Here is an 18148-nt window from a genome sequence, read left to right as displayed (position 1 = left end):
GAGTTGCAAATATTTTTACGGCGACTTTTGCACGGCCTTACCGACACTTAACAGATGTGCGACTGATTTCGTGCTCTATGTTAGTGTTTCTTATTGCTGTTAAAACTGTTATATTTAATTGCAAATTACTACATAAAGTGGCCTTTGTTCTTCAAAATAAAAATAGCAGACTTTTCTTGGTTAATGAAACACTTTCTCTCAAATATTTTGGGTTTCCAATTTATGGAAAATTGTACTTAATCCCCGTTTAATTAAATAATTGTTTATTCAAAACAATAGTAAGCGGCGTAGGCGGTGATGGATCATTTAACTAAGAAGACTAGTTTGAATTATGTCTTAACGTTAGCGCTTCTTAATGTTATTTTTAGCATATCTTTAGGCGACCACAAGCTAGACTTACAATATTTCTAACGCTATGTTATGATTACATTTACTTTACAGAGGGATTAAATAATTGTATCTGGCTATATTTTATTGAGTTGTGCCACCTATTCTATTCTTTAAATTATACTATATTTGAAATTAAACGCAATATTATTAAATAATGGGTATTGAATTTTCTCAAAAAACGTGCAGCCAAAAATTATTTTAAAAGGGTTGCCACCTATTTTCGATGTTTCTTGATCAATAAAAAAAATTTATAATAAAGGTAACAAATAAGGGATATTTTAAGAGGGTTGCCATGGTTTTCAGACTAAATTGTTTTAAGAACAAATTATTAAATTTACTCTGTTTTAGAATGTGCTCAACTTAAATTATTTTAGCAGCGTTGCCACTTTTTATAATTTTTTTCTAACTAAGCATACTTCCAAAATTTTTGCTCCAAATATTTTTCACGATCTAGTAAAATATTGCCACCTGTTTGTTATAATATTTTTTATTATAGTTCTTTTCAGACGATTTTCAGATTTTTTTAGATGAGCTTTTTACTATTAAAAACCAATAACTGAACCAATAGTAAAGATTGTTCTGTTGAAGTGTTGCCACTCTTTCCACTTTTTTTTATAATTATATAACTCAACTAAAAAACGCTTTGAACTGAGCATATCTCAAAAATTTTCGCGGCAAATATTTTTCACGATCTAGAAAAATATTGCCAGCTGTTTATTATATTTAATATATTTTATTATAATATTTTCAGATTTTTTCAGATGTGCTGTTTACTATTAAAAACTCATATCTGAAATTTTTTTTGGGAAAGTGTTGCCACCTTTTTATTAAAAAATGTTAAGCAGTTATAAAATACATAAAACGTATGATGTACAGTACGTAATTATTGTTTAGGAAAATAAAACAATTTAATGCATTTTAGAGTAAAAATTGCTTTGTTGAAGTGTTGCCACCCTTTTTATTTTTTATTTTTTCAATTATTTAACTGAACTAAGCACGCATTGAACTAAACGTTTTAAACTAAATATACCTCAAAAGTATTTGCTGCATATATTTTTCATTTCTTTAAAAAGGTATTGCCACGTGTTTATTATAATATTTATTTTCAAGCGATTTTCAAATTTTTATCAGATGAGCTGTTTACTGTTTAAAATGTTTACATTATGATTTCCGTCGCATAAACCACAAAAATATTCAAGGAAATAGCGAACTTAAATCAATGTCGTGAGTAACTGTAAAACTTTTTTTCAAATTAAGATACATCAACAACTAACGTGCGTAAGCTCATGTAATTCTTCGTATTAACCACAATTTAAACGCAACTAATTCCATTAATAATTCTCATTCTGATAAGACTCGCAGTTCTGAGTAATAGAACACACATTCATCTGCACACCGAACTGCCAAAAATGGCACGAGAATAGCTTGACCTACACGCAATTTATATAACTAGAACATACATATTTACTTAAATGCGTCTATATAATTGTTTTATAAAATTGCCATTTAATTAACATTTTTTTAATGGCAACACATCTGTCATTGATTTATTGTTTTGCTCTATTTACACACACACATACACAGCAGCATGTGTGTGTGTAAGGCCGATTTTGAGGGGGTGTATTCTTTGCTTGTTCGTCTGCTGCCCTTTTGTCAACTACACTTGCAAACTCTACGCACACACAAACAACTGTTAGTGACATATATACAATATATACCCCCTTATAGCTGTATATCTTAAGTACCGTACCTTCGTAGCTAAGATCACAATTTGCCAAAGAAACACACTTTCCATCGCATATAATATATTATATGTTGTGTGCTTCTCTTTGGTTTCTTTTTGCTTTGTTATTAAAATTTATTAGCGCAATTAAAGTGATTAATTTGAAAACACCATCAATGGGGTCTACCAGCAAGGAAAGGGGTGTGTGCCTTGTTACGTCAGCGGCTGTAACAAATTTTCTGAAGTATTTATTGCTAGATGTTCTAAGGTGTCAAATAAATTGTCTGAGTCACGCTAAATGTTTCGGCACATTTAGTTATTTTTAGTTAGCAAAAATTATTGAGTAATTTAGGTATAAAATATATTAGAAAAACTGGCATATAAGGTAGTATTATTGATACATTACTCTCTGTTCAATTTTTATTGGCTTTTAAGCAAAATTAAAATTTCGACACAAGTTGAAAATATATAGAATCCCAAATTCACTGCAAAACAGTCTTTAAATATGAAAATTTTTGGAAACAATTTTTTTCATAGCTTCTCGTGCTTAATTCCAACAATTTTTATTTTAAAATCTGGTCACTTTAATACAAGAAATTATGAAAATTAGTAATTTTTATTTTGAAAACTTTATTCTATCAATTCAATCCGCACGGAAATCTAACTAGAAATTTTATGAAGAGTTTTTAGAAACAGTGCAGAAACAACAACAGGCTTTTCGCTTTCAAAAATAAAGGATGATCCATTTCAAGGTTTCCTACTTTCTTAAAAAAAAAAAACGAAAACTTCATATTTAATGGAAATGTTTACAATCATTTGAGAGCACATCCTTTATCATTTGGCCGCATCTACGTCTCAGATGGTTCATTCTTTGAATCCAATCTTCGATGACTCGGTCGAGCATTTCGACTAGTAACTTGCGAAGGACACGCGTAATGTTTGTTCCAAGGTCTGAATCGAAGCGGGATTGTCCGCATTTTAAACATCCCCAAAGGAAGGTCTAACGGTGGGATATGCCATGAACCAAAGTGTGGTGGCCAATCGTTCGGCCCAAAACGCGAAATTATCTGCTTACTGAAGTATTCTCTCAATAAGTCCATTGATTGATGATATGTGTGGAAAGTGGCGTCGGCTATTGAAACCAAATGTCGCCGATACCACGAGTTTCAATTTCAGGAATCAAATAGACGGTTATCATAGCGCGATAACGGTCGCCAATGATAGTTACGTTCTCACCGGCATAATTTTTGAAGAAATATGACCGATGATTCTAGAAAACCAAGCCGTTATTTGTTCTCGATAATATGGCAGGTTGCTCTTCGTCCCAAATGCGGCAATTTTGCTTCTTTACATGACCATTGAGCCAAAAATTGGTCCCGTGTATTTTTTCGAAAAGTTCATCCAAAAACAAAAATGTAAAAAAAAAGGTCCCAAAAAGTTAATTTCTACAAAAGTTATGGCCATTTGAAAATAAAAAAGCTAATTTTTGAAAAATTCATAACTTTTTTGAAGTTGGACAAATAATTTTGAAAAAATTCTCAAAAATGTTTTTCAAAGGGTAGAAAAGGATGGATAAGTTTCAGCAAAATCTAAAGGGGTCGGGTTTAAAAGTGGTCGATATGGTATGGAATACCTCATATGTTTGTATATGCATTTGTGTTTGTGAATGTGTGTCATTGAACAGTTTTACTCAAAACTAAAATTACTCGATCTTACAACAAGAAAGAAGTATGTATATATGTATACGTTAAAATTTCTCATAACCGGGAACATTCCGTAGCAATGTCCGGTTATGGGAGCCGTTCCATATGGCAGCATGACAAAAACGTGGGTTTCAAAAGTATTCCTAGAGTCAGAAGATGTACAAATGGTTTGTAACTCGTAGTTCGTATATCCCACAGTTCCGCGTTAAAAAAGAGATATTTATTATGAGTCATGATGACGTTTTAATTTCTTTTTGTAAGTGGTACTTTGGTGGAAAAAACTGTAATAATTTTTAATTTTTTTTTTTTTCAAAACATGATTTATTTTTAATATTTTCGTTAAATTATTCTAGTTTTTTTATAATTTCCACATTTTTTTAATGATTTTTGGTGAAGAAAATAAATAACTTTCAAAATTTTTCCAAAAAAGAAGAAATAATATTCATAATTTTTTCAAAATGGTATTAATTTTTTAATCTTTTTCGAGACATGATGTACTATTAATATTTTTAAAAAAATTTTCAAAAGGTCTTTGGTTAAATATTTGTAGTTTTTTATAGTTTTTACATTTTTTTAATGTTATTTTGGTGAAAAAAATGTACAAATAACTTTCAAAATTTTTCCAAAAAAGAGGGATGACGAAAAATTTTTGGAAATAATACTCATAATTTTTTCAAAATGGTATGTTGGTAAAAAATATTTTATTTTAAGAAATTTCAAAATGGTGTTTTGGTAATAAATATTTTTTAAATAATTTTCAAAAGATGGTATTTTGGTGGCAAAAAGCATTTCTTTGAACATCATGATTTTTACAACCAAGTTTTATCCACCAAACTTTCCGAATCGAAACTTTTCACCAAAATACCATTTCAAGTTGAGCTGAAATACATAAATATATATTTTAAAACTATTCCAAAGTTATACGACCAATTTACTAAGCAATTTGTTAATATTTTTCGTCTTTCACGCACGCTCCACCGTCGTTGTGGGCGCTTTGCGAAAATAAACGCCGAAATTTATCCTCTAACCCTGTTGTCAATCTTTCCGCATGACTTATACGCTTATTCTTCGCCCACAATCGTAGGGTTGCGCCTGTAACGGGACCAAAGGCGTAGTGACAATCACCGCAGTGGGGGGTGGTGGTGGTGGTGGTTTGCGCGCCGAACACAGAATTTTCTCGCTGCTGCGTGCACCACTTGGTTGTTGTTGTTGCTGCCACCCTTGCTGGTTGGCTAACTGCTCCTGCAACTGTTGCTCCTTCGTGAGTAATTGTGCGCTGGCACTGTGTACAAGTGGCGCTGGTGAAATCGCGGGACGCTTTTGCCGTATATGTTTGAGTGGCTCCAATTCGCCGACGGTAGCCATTGATGTGGCCGCGGAGGGTACCTCCGTCTCGGCCGCCTTTGAGACGGACTGTTTCATGTCCGTTCGGATTTTACGCTCCCAATGCTTGTACAGCGTATAATAAGCGTACATGCATAGAGAATAGATGAAGATAAAGGCTAAGGCGGCAATGCCGTAAAGGCCCAATTTCTTCTTCGGCCATTTGCCGCGACGCATCCACCTGATGCGCTCCAAATATTTCGAAATTAGCGGCACAATGACTAACCACCAGATTAGCACAATGGAGATTTGTATGGTGCGGCGCAGATACATTTTGTAGAGTTCATTTAGGGTGGTTGGAATTTTTTGCCGATTTGCAGTTGTTCTCTTGCAAATAATTTAAGCTTTCCAGTTGTGATTTTATATAATGTTTTGTTAATTATATTTTTTAGTCAAAATATTTTGAATGCTTTTTGCTAATTAAAATATTTTTTATTTTTTTTATTTAAAACAGTTTAAAAATTTTTTTTTAATTTTTTGTTTCAGTTTATTTATCACTATTGAATTTTCTTGCAGCAAATACTTTTTAATATGTTCATTTTTAATTTAGAGTAAAATTTTAAATTTCGAATGTAATTTTTTGAGCTAAAATTTTCAACCAAATTTTTTTTTTATAAATTTATTACTGCTTTTGAACTTTCAACCCATTTTTTTTTTTGTGTAACAGCAACGAGAGAACAGGGATCACAATGTGCAATTAATTGAATTTTCAGTTTTTGGTTAAATTTTTAATTTCGAATATTAATTTTTGTGCTAAAATATTTTCAGTTACCCTTATTTTGAACTTTGGGTTTAGTTTTTAGTTGATATATTATTGTTAAGACAATCTTGCAGTACAGTTGAAAATATTTTTTCGAAATTTGCAATATTTTTTTGTTCGAAATTTTCAATATTTTTTAGAAATTTATTTTTGTTTAAATTTATAATTATTCATAAATTTTAATTTTCTTATACGTTAAAATAGTATTTTTTAACTATTATTTTGTGCACAAATATAATTTTTTTTCGAAGTGCTCCTTTTTTGCTAAAATAACCTTTTGCTATCATTAGTTTTCGTTGTAAGACAATTTTTTTATGTTTTAACTTTCTTATAACTTTGTTTTCTTCTAACTTTATTTTAAGCTTTAACTCTATTGTTTTTGATCCACTTTTTTGTTATTGGTTTTTTTCTTCTTATGAAAAAAAATTGTAGACTCCCTCAATTAATTTTTTTCTCAAATTTTACTGTTTAATATTTTTTATGCACTGAAAAATATTTTTTCCTAAAAAATATTTCTTTTACAGTTATTATTTTTAAATCGTAATTTTTCGTTTTCTTCGTAAATTCGGCACAGTCTGTTATGACACCGCCCGCGTCAGCTCACATATTAAACTGTCTAGTTAGCTGTGATTTGTTGACTCGGATTTGCTGACTGTGCATTCGAGCGTTGCGATAGCGCGCGTTTGCCGCAACGACCACAAGCATTCTGTTTAGCGCAAATCAGCTGCTGATCGCTAATCAGTTTTTGATCACATCTGTGGTCCTTTAGGTATACAATTCAAGTTCAAAACCAAAAGATCAAAATACGCAGGAAGAGTTGTTTGCGTCTGTTGCTATTGTTGTTGCAGTTAACGCATTATAAATGCACACAAAGCACCGATTTGTAGTGCCAGCTTACAGAGCAGCATAAAAAAACACAAACTTTGATTAAGGCATGTAACCAAATTGGAATTTCTATTGATTCATAAGAAGGCTGTGATTCCTATATAAATCGTGTATCGTTATTGGGTATATGGAGGTGTGATTTTACAGCAATCTGCACGACTTAGCAATAACATTTCAGAAAAGCTTATCAAAAACAGACCTAACATAACATCACTAAAAATTGGAGCTCAACCTTATAGTTTGAAAGCTGGCAAAAAATTAAATGAGTAAAAAAGAAATCATAAAAATAACGTACACTGTCACAAAAAAGTATTATAAATAACTAAATAAAGAAATATCATGAAGTTTGGAGAACATAAACAAATCACACAGAGCCGAACCTGGTGAATGCGGTATAAAATCCATGAGTTCTTTTTCCACGCAAACGTCTCAATACGCCAAAACGAACTCCTTATTGTCTGTCTGTCCCATCGGAATAAATTCATGATGTAACAAACCACGAATATCGAAAAAACATCACCTTGAGTTTTGAGCGATTTTGGTATGGTTTTGGGTTTCGGCTCATTTTTTTCGTTCAAATGGACTCGCGAGAGATATGCTGTCTTGTCATATCTCTTACACTTGCCTGACGATTTTCCAGCACCATATTCTTCAGGTCGTCCAGATCGAGGCGTGTCTTCAACGATCGCTTGACCGTCTTTGTAGGCTTTGTACCACTCGAAGGCTTGAGTTTTCGATTAAACTGAAACACCGTAAGTCTTTTACAACATTCGTATTTGGTTAGATCTGTTAAAGTCGCCATGAAACTTGATCATTTTGGTGTACTTTTTTCATTATGACTAACAACTTGGTTATTAGTTGGGTAAATCATAAAGTTTTCTCAATCGAAAATTCTTCAGTGGTATCTATTGACACTCTTCCAAGAAGAACTTCAAGATGCTTAGACGTCATCTTTCCAACTCTTGAAGCATTAAGCACATCTATAAATGTTGTGTCTTCTTGTTGACGCATGTTTTGCTGGAGTTCTGCCGCAGAGGTCATATGTTCAGGCCGTTGAAATACTTGATGTCCTCGGACAAAGTGTAACTGCATTAGATTACCAAAGAGTGAGACATGTATACCACCAAAACAAGCATTCGGGCTCTTCAGTTGGCGCAAACAAGAGTCAATCATGCAAAGCATCTCATAGAGTACCATAGAAATTTCGTTATAAACAGAAATTCAACGTGTTGCCATAACTGGCGCATCACTCTCAAATAGTTTCCTTCAAACGATTATCTCGATGCAAAAAGGCTTCTTTTGCATTATTCCGTTTCCACGCCGGGTAATATTTGAGCGACACTGTAAGAAAGCGAGCATAAGTTTAAGCAGCTCAACAAAAATAAGCGCTTAAAAGTATGCAACGTTCCAAACAAACAATCACTTCTTCGCCACGATGCATGCCTAATGGAAATATCCATAAAGATCTTAGTGGTCCCATGGTAAAGAAAGAAGTAGAGGACAGCAGAATGAAATATACTTATATCTTAAAAAATTATACCATATCTTCTCACTAACAGAGCAATCGTTTCACAATTTCGTCTATTAAGAATGCTCGGTAGTATCTGAATTTATTGCTTACTTACTTATTGAGTTAAGATTCGAAATAGGTGCCCTTACCTGTATATATGCTTCAAGAATAACAGAAAAAAAGTTATAAAAATTCAAATAATATTTTTTTATGTTTAATTTATTAATTTTCAAATATTTATTTGTTTATAATTGTTAATTAACAAAGCTAACAACGCTTTTATAACATCGAATTCGACTAAGCTTAAACTAATTAATTTATTTTTTAACTTTTATTAACACCGCTAACCAGAAAATTGGTTATTTCAATAATTAAATACAACTTTATTAATAATAAACAATAATAAAATAAACAATAATAAAAAATAATAATAAAAAGTATGGAATTTTACAAAAAAAATTAATAATCTTCCTTAGACGTACAGATTTGAATGTCATTCTGATTTAAATATAAACAAATACGCAGTTTAAATGAACCAGTCCGACTCAAATTTGATCAGTTTACATATGTGTATCTTGTGTGTGTGATCATTGAATAGTTTCTGATAATTGTATAACTCAAAAATATAATTACTTGATTTTAAACTAAACAAGGTATGTGAAATTTCTTATAACCGGACATCTACTATCACGGTGTCCGGATATTGGAGCTGTCTACATATGGCTTCGCGCCAAAACCGTTAGTTTAAATGAAATGTATTCTCTGAGTCATAAAATGCAACATAGAACTATATTTTTACTGAATAAAAATAGTTTTTTTAAACATTTTATGAAATCTTGAGATCTTATCAGAGATATCTATGTAATTTGAACGAAATATTACGAATATAGTCCGGTCATTGAAATGCATGAAAATATTATTGATAACATTGTGTTCACGAAATTTGTCGAACTATGGGAGCTGTTCGGTTATGAGGACTATTCGCAGTGGAGAATTTCACTGTATAAGCAACGTTGATCAGTGATAAGCTTCGCCCGAACCGAAAGCTTCATTGTTTTGAAAACAAAGTTATGATGTATGTGAAGAGGGCCTTCCCTCATAACATTATATTACTGTTTATATGTATAAATTTACATGTATAATATTTACTTATAAAAAACGTTTTATATTAATAACACATATACACAGTAGGGTGCTCCAAAAAAAAAATGTTTGGAATCTTTTTTCAACTCTTAACCTCCCCCCCCCCAAATGTTAGTGATTGACAAACAAAAAATCCTCCCTCAAGCCAGGCGCTGTAGCTTAACTCTAAGGGGTCGCTATTTTTTTTTTTTTTTAGGTTCCCATACATTTTACATAGGAATTTTCGTTTTTTCATTCAAACTAAAATTTCACCAACTAATTTTCGTTTCCCAGAAATAACCATCATATATTCATAAAGTTGGCTTTTCAAACTAGAAAACTAGAAACTAGAAATAGAAAACATTATTGAAGCTCTGTGAAGATTTTTTGAGTCCATGCCTAAACAAATATACGAGGTTATTAGGCGGAGGGGGAGTTCTACAAAATACTAAAAATTTTTTATACAAAATATATTATTTTGATTCGTTATGTATTCTAATGATAAATAAAAATCATATAAAACATAAACTATGTAAATAACTTGTTCAAAAATTACATTATTGTTCATAACAAATTTTACTTCTGTGGTTTGTTATGTGTGTGTTTTTACATTTTTCACTATAACAAGTGTTAAACTATAAGTTTTTTATAATACTTACTAACTACACAAGCGCATATAGTCAGCGTATTAATTAAATATGTATGTGGGGATGTACTATATTACATATGTATACATCTCTACCTATTTAATGAGAAAACATTTCATTGCATTACGAGAAATAAGGAATGCGCATTTAAGGTTAAGAGTGAAGTAGAAAAAGTACCACTATGTTAATTAACAGTGTCAGGCTAAAAGATTTCAACAGATGACTATCATTTTCATCACACTTATTTCCTATATGTATGTTAACATTTCATCATAAAGTGATATTTTTTTTACATTACTTTTATATAAATATCGTTGAGAAATGGAAATATTTATCATGAGTCGACACTTTTGTGCATAATATTTACATTTTAATGATTCAAGCTTAACTTAAGGCGTTCAATTTCTTTTTTAAAGTGGTATTTTGGTGGAAATCATTTCTTAATAATATTTAGAATTTCAATAACTTATAAAATTTTTCGACATATGAATTATTTTTGATATTTTTCATAATTTTTGCAAAATTTCTTTGCTGGAAATTTTTTATTTTTTTTTCCAATTTGTTTTTCGATAAAAAAATGAAATAATTTTTAAATTTTTTGTAATTTTTTTAATTTTTCGAAATGTGATTTATTTTTAATATTTTTCAAGGTTTTGCAAACGGGGTTTGGTGAAAAATTTTTATTTTTTAATATTTGCCACAACAAAAAAGGACAATTTGGTGAAAAAAATGTATAAATACTTTTCAATATTTTTACAAAAAAGTAGTTTGGCGAAATATTCTTAGAAATACTACATAACTTTTTCTATGGTACATATTTAGGCAAAAAATAAATTTTCCTTTTAAACTTTCGAATCTTTTTCAAAATCGATTTTTTTAATATTTTTTTCGTAATAATTTTCAAATTTTTTTTCAGGACGGTATTTTTGTGTAAAAAAGCATTTCTTTAAAAATTATGATTCTATTTTTTTTTTAAGTTCCACATTAAAAACTATTAAGGCTATTTTTATTTTAAGAATAACAATAATAGTATAAACTTGCACATTTCTTACAAAATTGTAGTTTGGTGAAATATTTTTAACAATAATATTCTTTTTTTTTCAAAATGGTACTCTGGTAGAAAAAAAAATATTTTTTTTAATAATTTTCATAATTTTTAAAAATGGTCTTTTGGTAAAAATATATTTTTTTTTTTAAATTTTCACAATTTTTTCAAGAGAGTATTTAAGTGTCGAAAAGCATTCCTTTCAAAATTATACAATTACAATATTATAAATGATTAAAGCTATTTTTATTAAGTCTTTGGTTTTATTTTTCTTTTAGAGATGCGGATTTCTATGTATTTATGTACAACATTTAATTTAAAGCAAACTAATTTTTCTGAGTTAAATTTATAACGATTTTTTTTATTTAAACTAAATTTTTAACGATTTTGGGAAATTTCTTTATCACAACTATGCAGGGACTCACTTACCGGAAAAACTTATTTAGTTATTATTTAATAATACAAGTAAATTTTTTTTTATTTATTAAAAACAAAATATTAAAAAAAAAATCGTCCTTGTTTCCAAATAACTTTTTTTAAATTAAATTATCAAAATTTTTTGATTTCTTTTATTATTTACAATAGTTTTAAATACTTTAAGAAACAGTAATTTTTATTACTTTATTTAAAACTTTTTTTATTTTAATTTTAAAACATTTTTTTTTACTTTACTATAACTTATTATTTTAAACAATGTTGTTTAGTAATCACAATTCATTTAATTTCTAAAGAATTCAAATTTTTTTTTTCTGTAATATGGACAATGGTGTCTATTATTTTATTATATAAAGCAGAAATTTTTATTAATTTTTAATATTATATTCTTATTATTATTATTTTTTATATACATTCTTAAATTTTTCTAAAATCTCTTAAAATACGGGGGATATTCTTATTTTAAGCAACCTCACTTATATTTGAAATTAACCTTTGCAATAATTGATTAATTTTTGTTTTTATTTGCCATTAAAGCATTTTATCGCTTAAACGATTTTGACGTTGTTCACCGAAAAAGGATATCCCTATCTGCATATCTACATGTGTAGTACAATATTAATGAATACCCAAATCAGGTGTGGCCAATGCAAAGACGTGCAAATTAACATGTATACAACGCAAAAACGTCAAATGCTAATAAACAGCAAACCAAAATAAGAATTGAAATAAATAAACGTTGCAGTTAAAAAAAAAGTCATTTTTAGTAAAAAGTGGTGTTTGGCAGTGCAGAAGAAGGGAAAAGTTATAGTTTTAGTTATAAACGTATATAATTATTGAAAAAAAGGCCAAGAAAGTAGCTTTTGTAACTTTCAAAATTATTTCTTTAATTTTGAAAATTTCAAAATTTAATTTAAAAATTTTTCAAAATAGCTCTAGAACAATCAGCTTCATCAGGAAAATGTATTTAAATTATATCAAAGACTTTTTGAACGATTAATTCTACCTGATTACTATTCTTTAAAATATAATACATTTTAAAAATAAGAAAATAAAGAGTAAATTGCAGAAATAATTTATATTGATTTCATTTTAATCATATTCTAAGAAAATTGGAACAAATTTCAGAAATAAGATACATAATCAAAAGTGAATGATATTATCACAGCAGCTTGGCTTTCGTATAAGAAACACACTTCGTAATTTGCACAATAGTTAAAAATTAAATCTAATTTTAATAAACTTCTTAGCACAGAGCTTTCTCCGGACCTTTCATTAAAAAGAACAGTGAAACTTTAACTTGGCTAATCATTACTTGGAATTTTTTCTTACTATACGCGGTATATATTAAAATTTATTGCTATTTTATTTCAGGTTAAAGCTTTCGCAGGAGCTTTCCATTTTATACATAGCCAAGTCGTTAATTTCGGTAAATACATTTATGTCTATATACATTTTTTGCACCGAAGTTTGAAATTTAGGGTTTAAAGAACAGTTTTCATAACACTCAAGCCTGAGTCAGTACTTGTAACTATAGCTACAAGAAATAAACATGAAACTCTTTGCTTCCCAGATTTTAAGGTTCCTTTTCAATTAGCTATTTTAATGGTTTTCTTTTTTTATATTGTTATTGAAATCACTTTTTATTTTATGTTCTTTTATTTAATTTTCGGCACTTAAATATATATTAATTATCCTTACTTTTTACCACCAATCTTTTCGTAAAGCTTTCACTTTGCTTTTATATTTTTCCAATATGGATCATTTTAAATTATTATAAAAACTATAACATTATATTTTTATTATTCATTGGAATTAATAATTTACTAAGCGGCATCCATTCATTGCCTTTCCCTTTCTGTGTACTTATGTATATATTATTTATTTCTTGTTAATTTTATGAGCACAACGCTACTAATTTGTTGTTTATATTTTAAAATTTATTGAATTTATTATTCACGCTTTTGAAATTATAGCACTTAAAATTGAAGCTTTCGCTTATAATAGCATATATTACTATTTTTATTATATTACCTTAATTATTTAAAATTCTTCTGAATGTCTCTCAAATTAAATGTCATGCATTAACTTCTTTTACTAAGAAAATTTTATCACAGCTTTCATTTAGAACTTTCACTAATCGTTTTTCAATCGTTATTTGTCAAACTAAAAATATATTTTCCAAAAACGTCGAAACTTTCATTTTAAGCTTTCACAAATCGTTCTACGAAACAAAAATTTTAACTTCATGTATTTAATTGCAATATTAGTACTATTAGTGTTGATCTATTTTTGTCACATGTAAAAGTCTCTTACATAATTTGTCACAACTGCCTAAATTTTAATTTTGAGCTTCCACTTATAATTTTTCGAAAAGAATACTACGTCGCTGTAGTCTTAACTACTTCTAGTAATAATCGTATTTTTGTTGAGACCAGTATTCGTCAAAGGTAAAGTGATTTTGACATAATCGTCTGAGCTTTCATTTTGAGCTTTCACAAATTGTTTTTCGAAAAGAAAATTACCGTTGCCACACTCATATATAAGAAATTGTAACATAACGTGCCTTCTTTGTTGAACAATACTAGTCAAATGTAAAAAAAGAGTATCGTTATAGATTATTACAACAAAGTTTTACCTTTCAAACTCACCGATTCGAAACTTTCCACCAAAATACCATTTCAAGTTGAACGAAAATACATAAATGTACTTGCATATTCTAACACTATTCCAAAGCTATACGACCAACTTACTAAGCAATTTGTTAATATTTCTTGTCTTTTACACCCGCTATACCATCGTTGTGGGCGCATTACTACCACCGTTACTCGTACTCATGCGATAATAACGCCGCAAAATATCCGCTAACTCTGTTGTAAATCTTTCCGTGCGACTTATGCGCTTATTCTTCGCCTCCAACTCGCCACCGTAGGGTTTCTCCTGCAACGGCGCCAAAGGCGTGGTGGTGGTGGTTGACGGCAGCAAACGGTGCACTGGGGGTATTTTCGGCGCCGAACGCAGAATTTTCACTTTACTGCGCGCACCAGTTGGTCGTTGTTGTTGCTGCTGCTGCTCCTGCAGTTCTTGCTTCTTCGTGAGTAATTGTGCGCTGGCACTGTGTACAGGTGGCGCTGGTGAAATCACCGGACGCGTCGGACGTATGCGTTCGAGTGGCTCCAATTCGGCGACGGTAGCCATTGATGTGGCCGCGGAGGGTACCTCCGACTCGGCCGCCTTTGAGACGGACTGTTTCATGTCCGTTAGAATTTTACGCTCCCAACGCTTGCACAGCATATAGGCGTACATGCAGAGAAAGTAGATGAAGATGAAGGCGAATGCGGCAATACCGTAAAAGCCCAATTTCTTGCGCGTCCATTTGTTGCGTCGCATCCATTTGATGTCCTCCAAATATTTCGCAATTACCGGCACAATGACTAACCAATAGATTAGCACTGTGGAGACTTGTATGGCGCGACGCAGAAACATTTCATAGAGTTCATTTAGGGTGGGTGAAATTTTTTAGCAACTTGCAGTTATTTGCTGGCAAATAATTTTAGTTTACGGCCGTGATTTTTAATTTCTTATATTATTTTTTTAAATAAAATATTTTTATTTTTTTTTATTTTTAATTTTTTGTATTATTTGTTTTTTTAATTTTTTAATTTCGAATACAATTTTCTTGAGTTAAAATATTTTTAGCAATAGCAATTTTTTTCGAGATATTTGTTTTTACTTTTTATTATTTATAATCTGTTTGCTTATATTTTTCCAATAATTTTTCGAACTTTTCAAATTTTCGGGCGCATCTGTTTAAAGCTTCTTTTATTAAATGGTCGTCTTTCTTTCAGTACAGTTGAAAATATTTCTTCGAAATTTTCACTAATCTTTTTTTGTTCGAAATTTTCGTTTTTTTTTCAATTTATTTTTGTTTAAATAAATTATTATTTATAAATTTTAACTTTTTTATACGTAAAAATAGTATTTTTTAGCTATTATTTTGTGCACAAATATCGTTTTCTTGTGTTTGTAATTATTTTGGTATTTATTATTCATAAAAAAGTTATTTTTGAACTTTTCAATATTTTTTCTCTCTTAAAAAAGTTATTTTTTTGAATTCTTTAATATTTTTTCAGCATTAAGTAGTAAATATTTGTTGTTGTTTGTTTTTAAATGAATTTTTTGGTTGAGAGATATTTGTTTCATAATTTATTTAAAATTGTTGTAATTTTTTTTTAAGTGAAGTCTTGTAGTTGGTGTTATTTTTTCACTTACGTGTTGTTAAAATATCCTTAAATTCTCACCAATTTTTTTGTCAAGCTTTTTTGTTCTCTTTCGAAATGTACTTTTTAGTTGTTGTTGTTGTTTTTATTGCTAAAATATCCTTCTGCTTTCATTAATATTTGTGTAAGACAATTTTTTTATGTTTTCACTTTTAATTTTATAAGTTAATTTTTTTTTAATTTAAGCTTGAACTATATAATTTTTAATTCACTTTTTTGTTATTGTTGAATTTTCTTCTTACAAAAATTAGTAAACTCTCACCAATTTTTTTTCTCAAATTTTACTTTTTAATATATTTTATGCACTGAAATATATATTTTCCCAAAATATTTCCTTTTTTCTCCGTTATTACTTTCAAATCGTAACTAATTTTCTGTAACGTTCGCTTCGTAAATTCGTTGGCGCGCTTTCAATCTCAGACCTACTCACACCGCAGCACAGTCAGTTGTGATATCGCCCGCCTCAGCTCACGTATTAAACTGGCTCTGTGATTTGTTGACTCGGATTTGCTGACTGTGCATTAGAGCGTTGCGAAAGCGCGCGTTTGCCACACGCCAAAACGAAAACGAGCACAAGCAGCAGCACCGAACGATCGATCGATCACGCAGTTATTTGTCTAAGAGTTGTCAACAAATCAGCTGTTGAGCGCAAATCAGCTGTTGATCGCAAATCAGCTCTAGCTCGAATCTCAGGTGTTTTAGGTATGCAGTTCAAGTCCAAGCAACAAAATATCGAAATACGCACGAAGAGGTATATAAATATGTGTATATATAAGTAGCTTGTGGCATTTCGCACTGCTGCGTAATTACTCATGCCTGCAACAAAAACAAACCATAAGCCACCACAGATGCTTCGAGCGCGTTTGGTGAGCTTTGAACTTTTCAGTTGTCTCTTTTTATTAATAGTTTTATTTTGCATATTATGGAATTTCTTTTATTTCATATTGAATAAAAATAAACCTCAGATTATGCCACATGATGCATACTAAATCATCTGCCGCCGGACGCCTCACCATAACCATATGTACTTGTATGTATGCATGTTTTGCGGTTTATGGTTGTATGTTTGTTTTTCGATTCAAAATCGGAGAGAGTTGTTTGCGTCTGTTGCTATTGTTGTTGCGGTTAACACATTATAAATGCGCTTTGTGCGTGGATTCGTAATGCCAGCTTACAGAGCAGCATAAAAAAGACAAACTTTGATAAAAGCTTGTAACCAAATTGGAATTTCTATTGATTCATAAGACGGCTGTGATTCTTATAGAAATCGTGCATCATTATGGGAGTAAAAAAATATCTTTAATTATGTGCGGAGTAGTGATTTTACAGTGTTTTCTGCTTGTTCTGTACATAGTTCGCCATACTGTTTAAGGCAATTTTTCAGTAGTGTGCCTGAGATTTTTTGAGACTTTCTAAATTCACCATGTTCCATGTTCGCCAATTCTGCCCACAAACTGTGGTCTCATTAAGTCAAGTCTGAACTTACGGTTGGTCAATCATCTACAGCTAGAAAACCTTATATGTTGTCACTGCTGTGTGGATTTTTGCCTTGTGTGTGCTGAATCGAGAAGAGTTTTGCCTAACACTGCTTTACCAACATTTTTAAAACATATCGTATATCTTTGCTCCAGTTTTAACTCCATTTTCACAACAGTGGAGAATATAGGTCTTAACTCTACCTCAGTTAGTGGGGAAACCATTATAGCAGCTGAATTGTGACCACGTTAATTTTTAGTTTCTTTGTAAGTTTCTGCGTAGATTTTGTCGTTTTGCTTAATATAAATTTCTTATATGAACATTTTTTTAATTGTAATAAAGGATACATTCAAAGTCCTTAACCGCTTTAATCAGTTCAGCTTCAAACACGTTGTCAAAAGTTTAACAGTTGACGGACGTGGCAAATGGTGGTCTAGCATACCGCCTGTAATCTCATTCAAAGTCTGAGATTGCTGTAAATTTTTCGAAGAAGGTTTTATTAAAATATTAGAATAATGTTACTAACTGATTTTAGTTTGATAACCATCAACATTCCTCTTCCTCTCTTTGGTTAGACTGTGATAGAATATTACTATGAAACAACTGGTAACTACAAGTAATTTTTTTCAGCAAGAGGGAATATCTCATTAAAGTGGTACTTGTATAACTAATTGCTATGATTGCTTGCAGTTGATTTATGCTAATTGCTTGTTCTATTCAGCATTCCATATGCTTTGTTAAGTCAAAGTTGGCCTAATTTATTTTCTAGATTTTATATTGTGTGGAAAT

The 18148-nt window shown here is 30.3% G+C and overlaps 2 protein-coding genes and 1 pseudogene across 13 annotated transcripts in view; 1 reads left to right on the top strand and 2 right to left on the bottom strand.

Annotated features, from left to right (window-relative positions):
• Positions 1-18148, top strand: part of LOC105223378 (sodium/potassium/calcium exchanger Nckx30C) — a 321392-nt gene that overhangs the window by 137178 nt on the left and 166066 nt on the right. The window lies entirely within an intron of this gene.
• Positions 4367-6016, bottom strand: LOC109579759 (uncharacterized; annotated as a pseudogene).
• On the bottom strand, positions 10436-16510 carry LOC109579371 (uncharacterized). The gene is made up of 2 exons (XM_049452282.1): positions 14255-16510; positions 10436-14187 (listed from the first exon to the last, which is right to left on the bottom strand). Exon 1 carries the CDS (start codon positions 15087-15089, stop codon positions 14394-14396), a length of 696 nt encoding a protein of 231 aa, XP_049308239.1. The 5' UTR covers positions 15090-16510; the 3' UTR covers positions 10436-14187; positions 14255-14393.

Source organism: Bactrocera dorsalis, chromosome 1 (genome assembly GCF_023373825.1).
Source record: "Bactrocera dorsalis isolate Fly_Bdor chromosome 1, ASM2337382v1, whole genome shotgun sequence".
Lineage (NCBI taxonomy): Eukaryota > Metazoa > Arthropoda > Insecta > Diptera > Tephritidae > Bactrocera > Bactrocera dorsalis.
The sequence above is the reverse complement of the archived record's forward strand: the minus strand, read 5'-3'. Positions and strand labels throughout refer to the sequence as shown.

Bases quoted from the DNA above. Each gene is read 5' to 3' on its own strand.
- LOC109579371 (XM_049452282.1), bottom strand. From the start codon at position 15,089: ATGTTTCTGCGTCGCGCCATACAAGTCTCCACAGTGCTAATCTATTGG.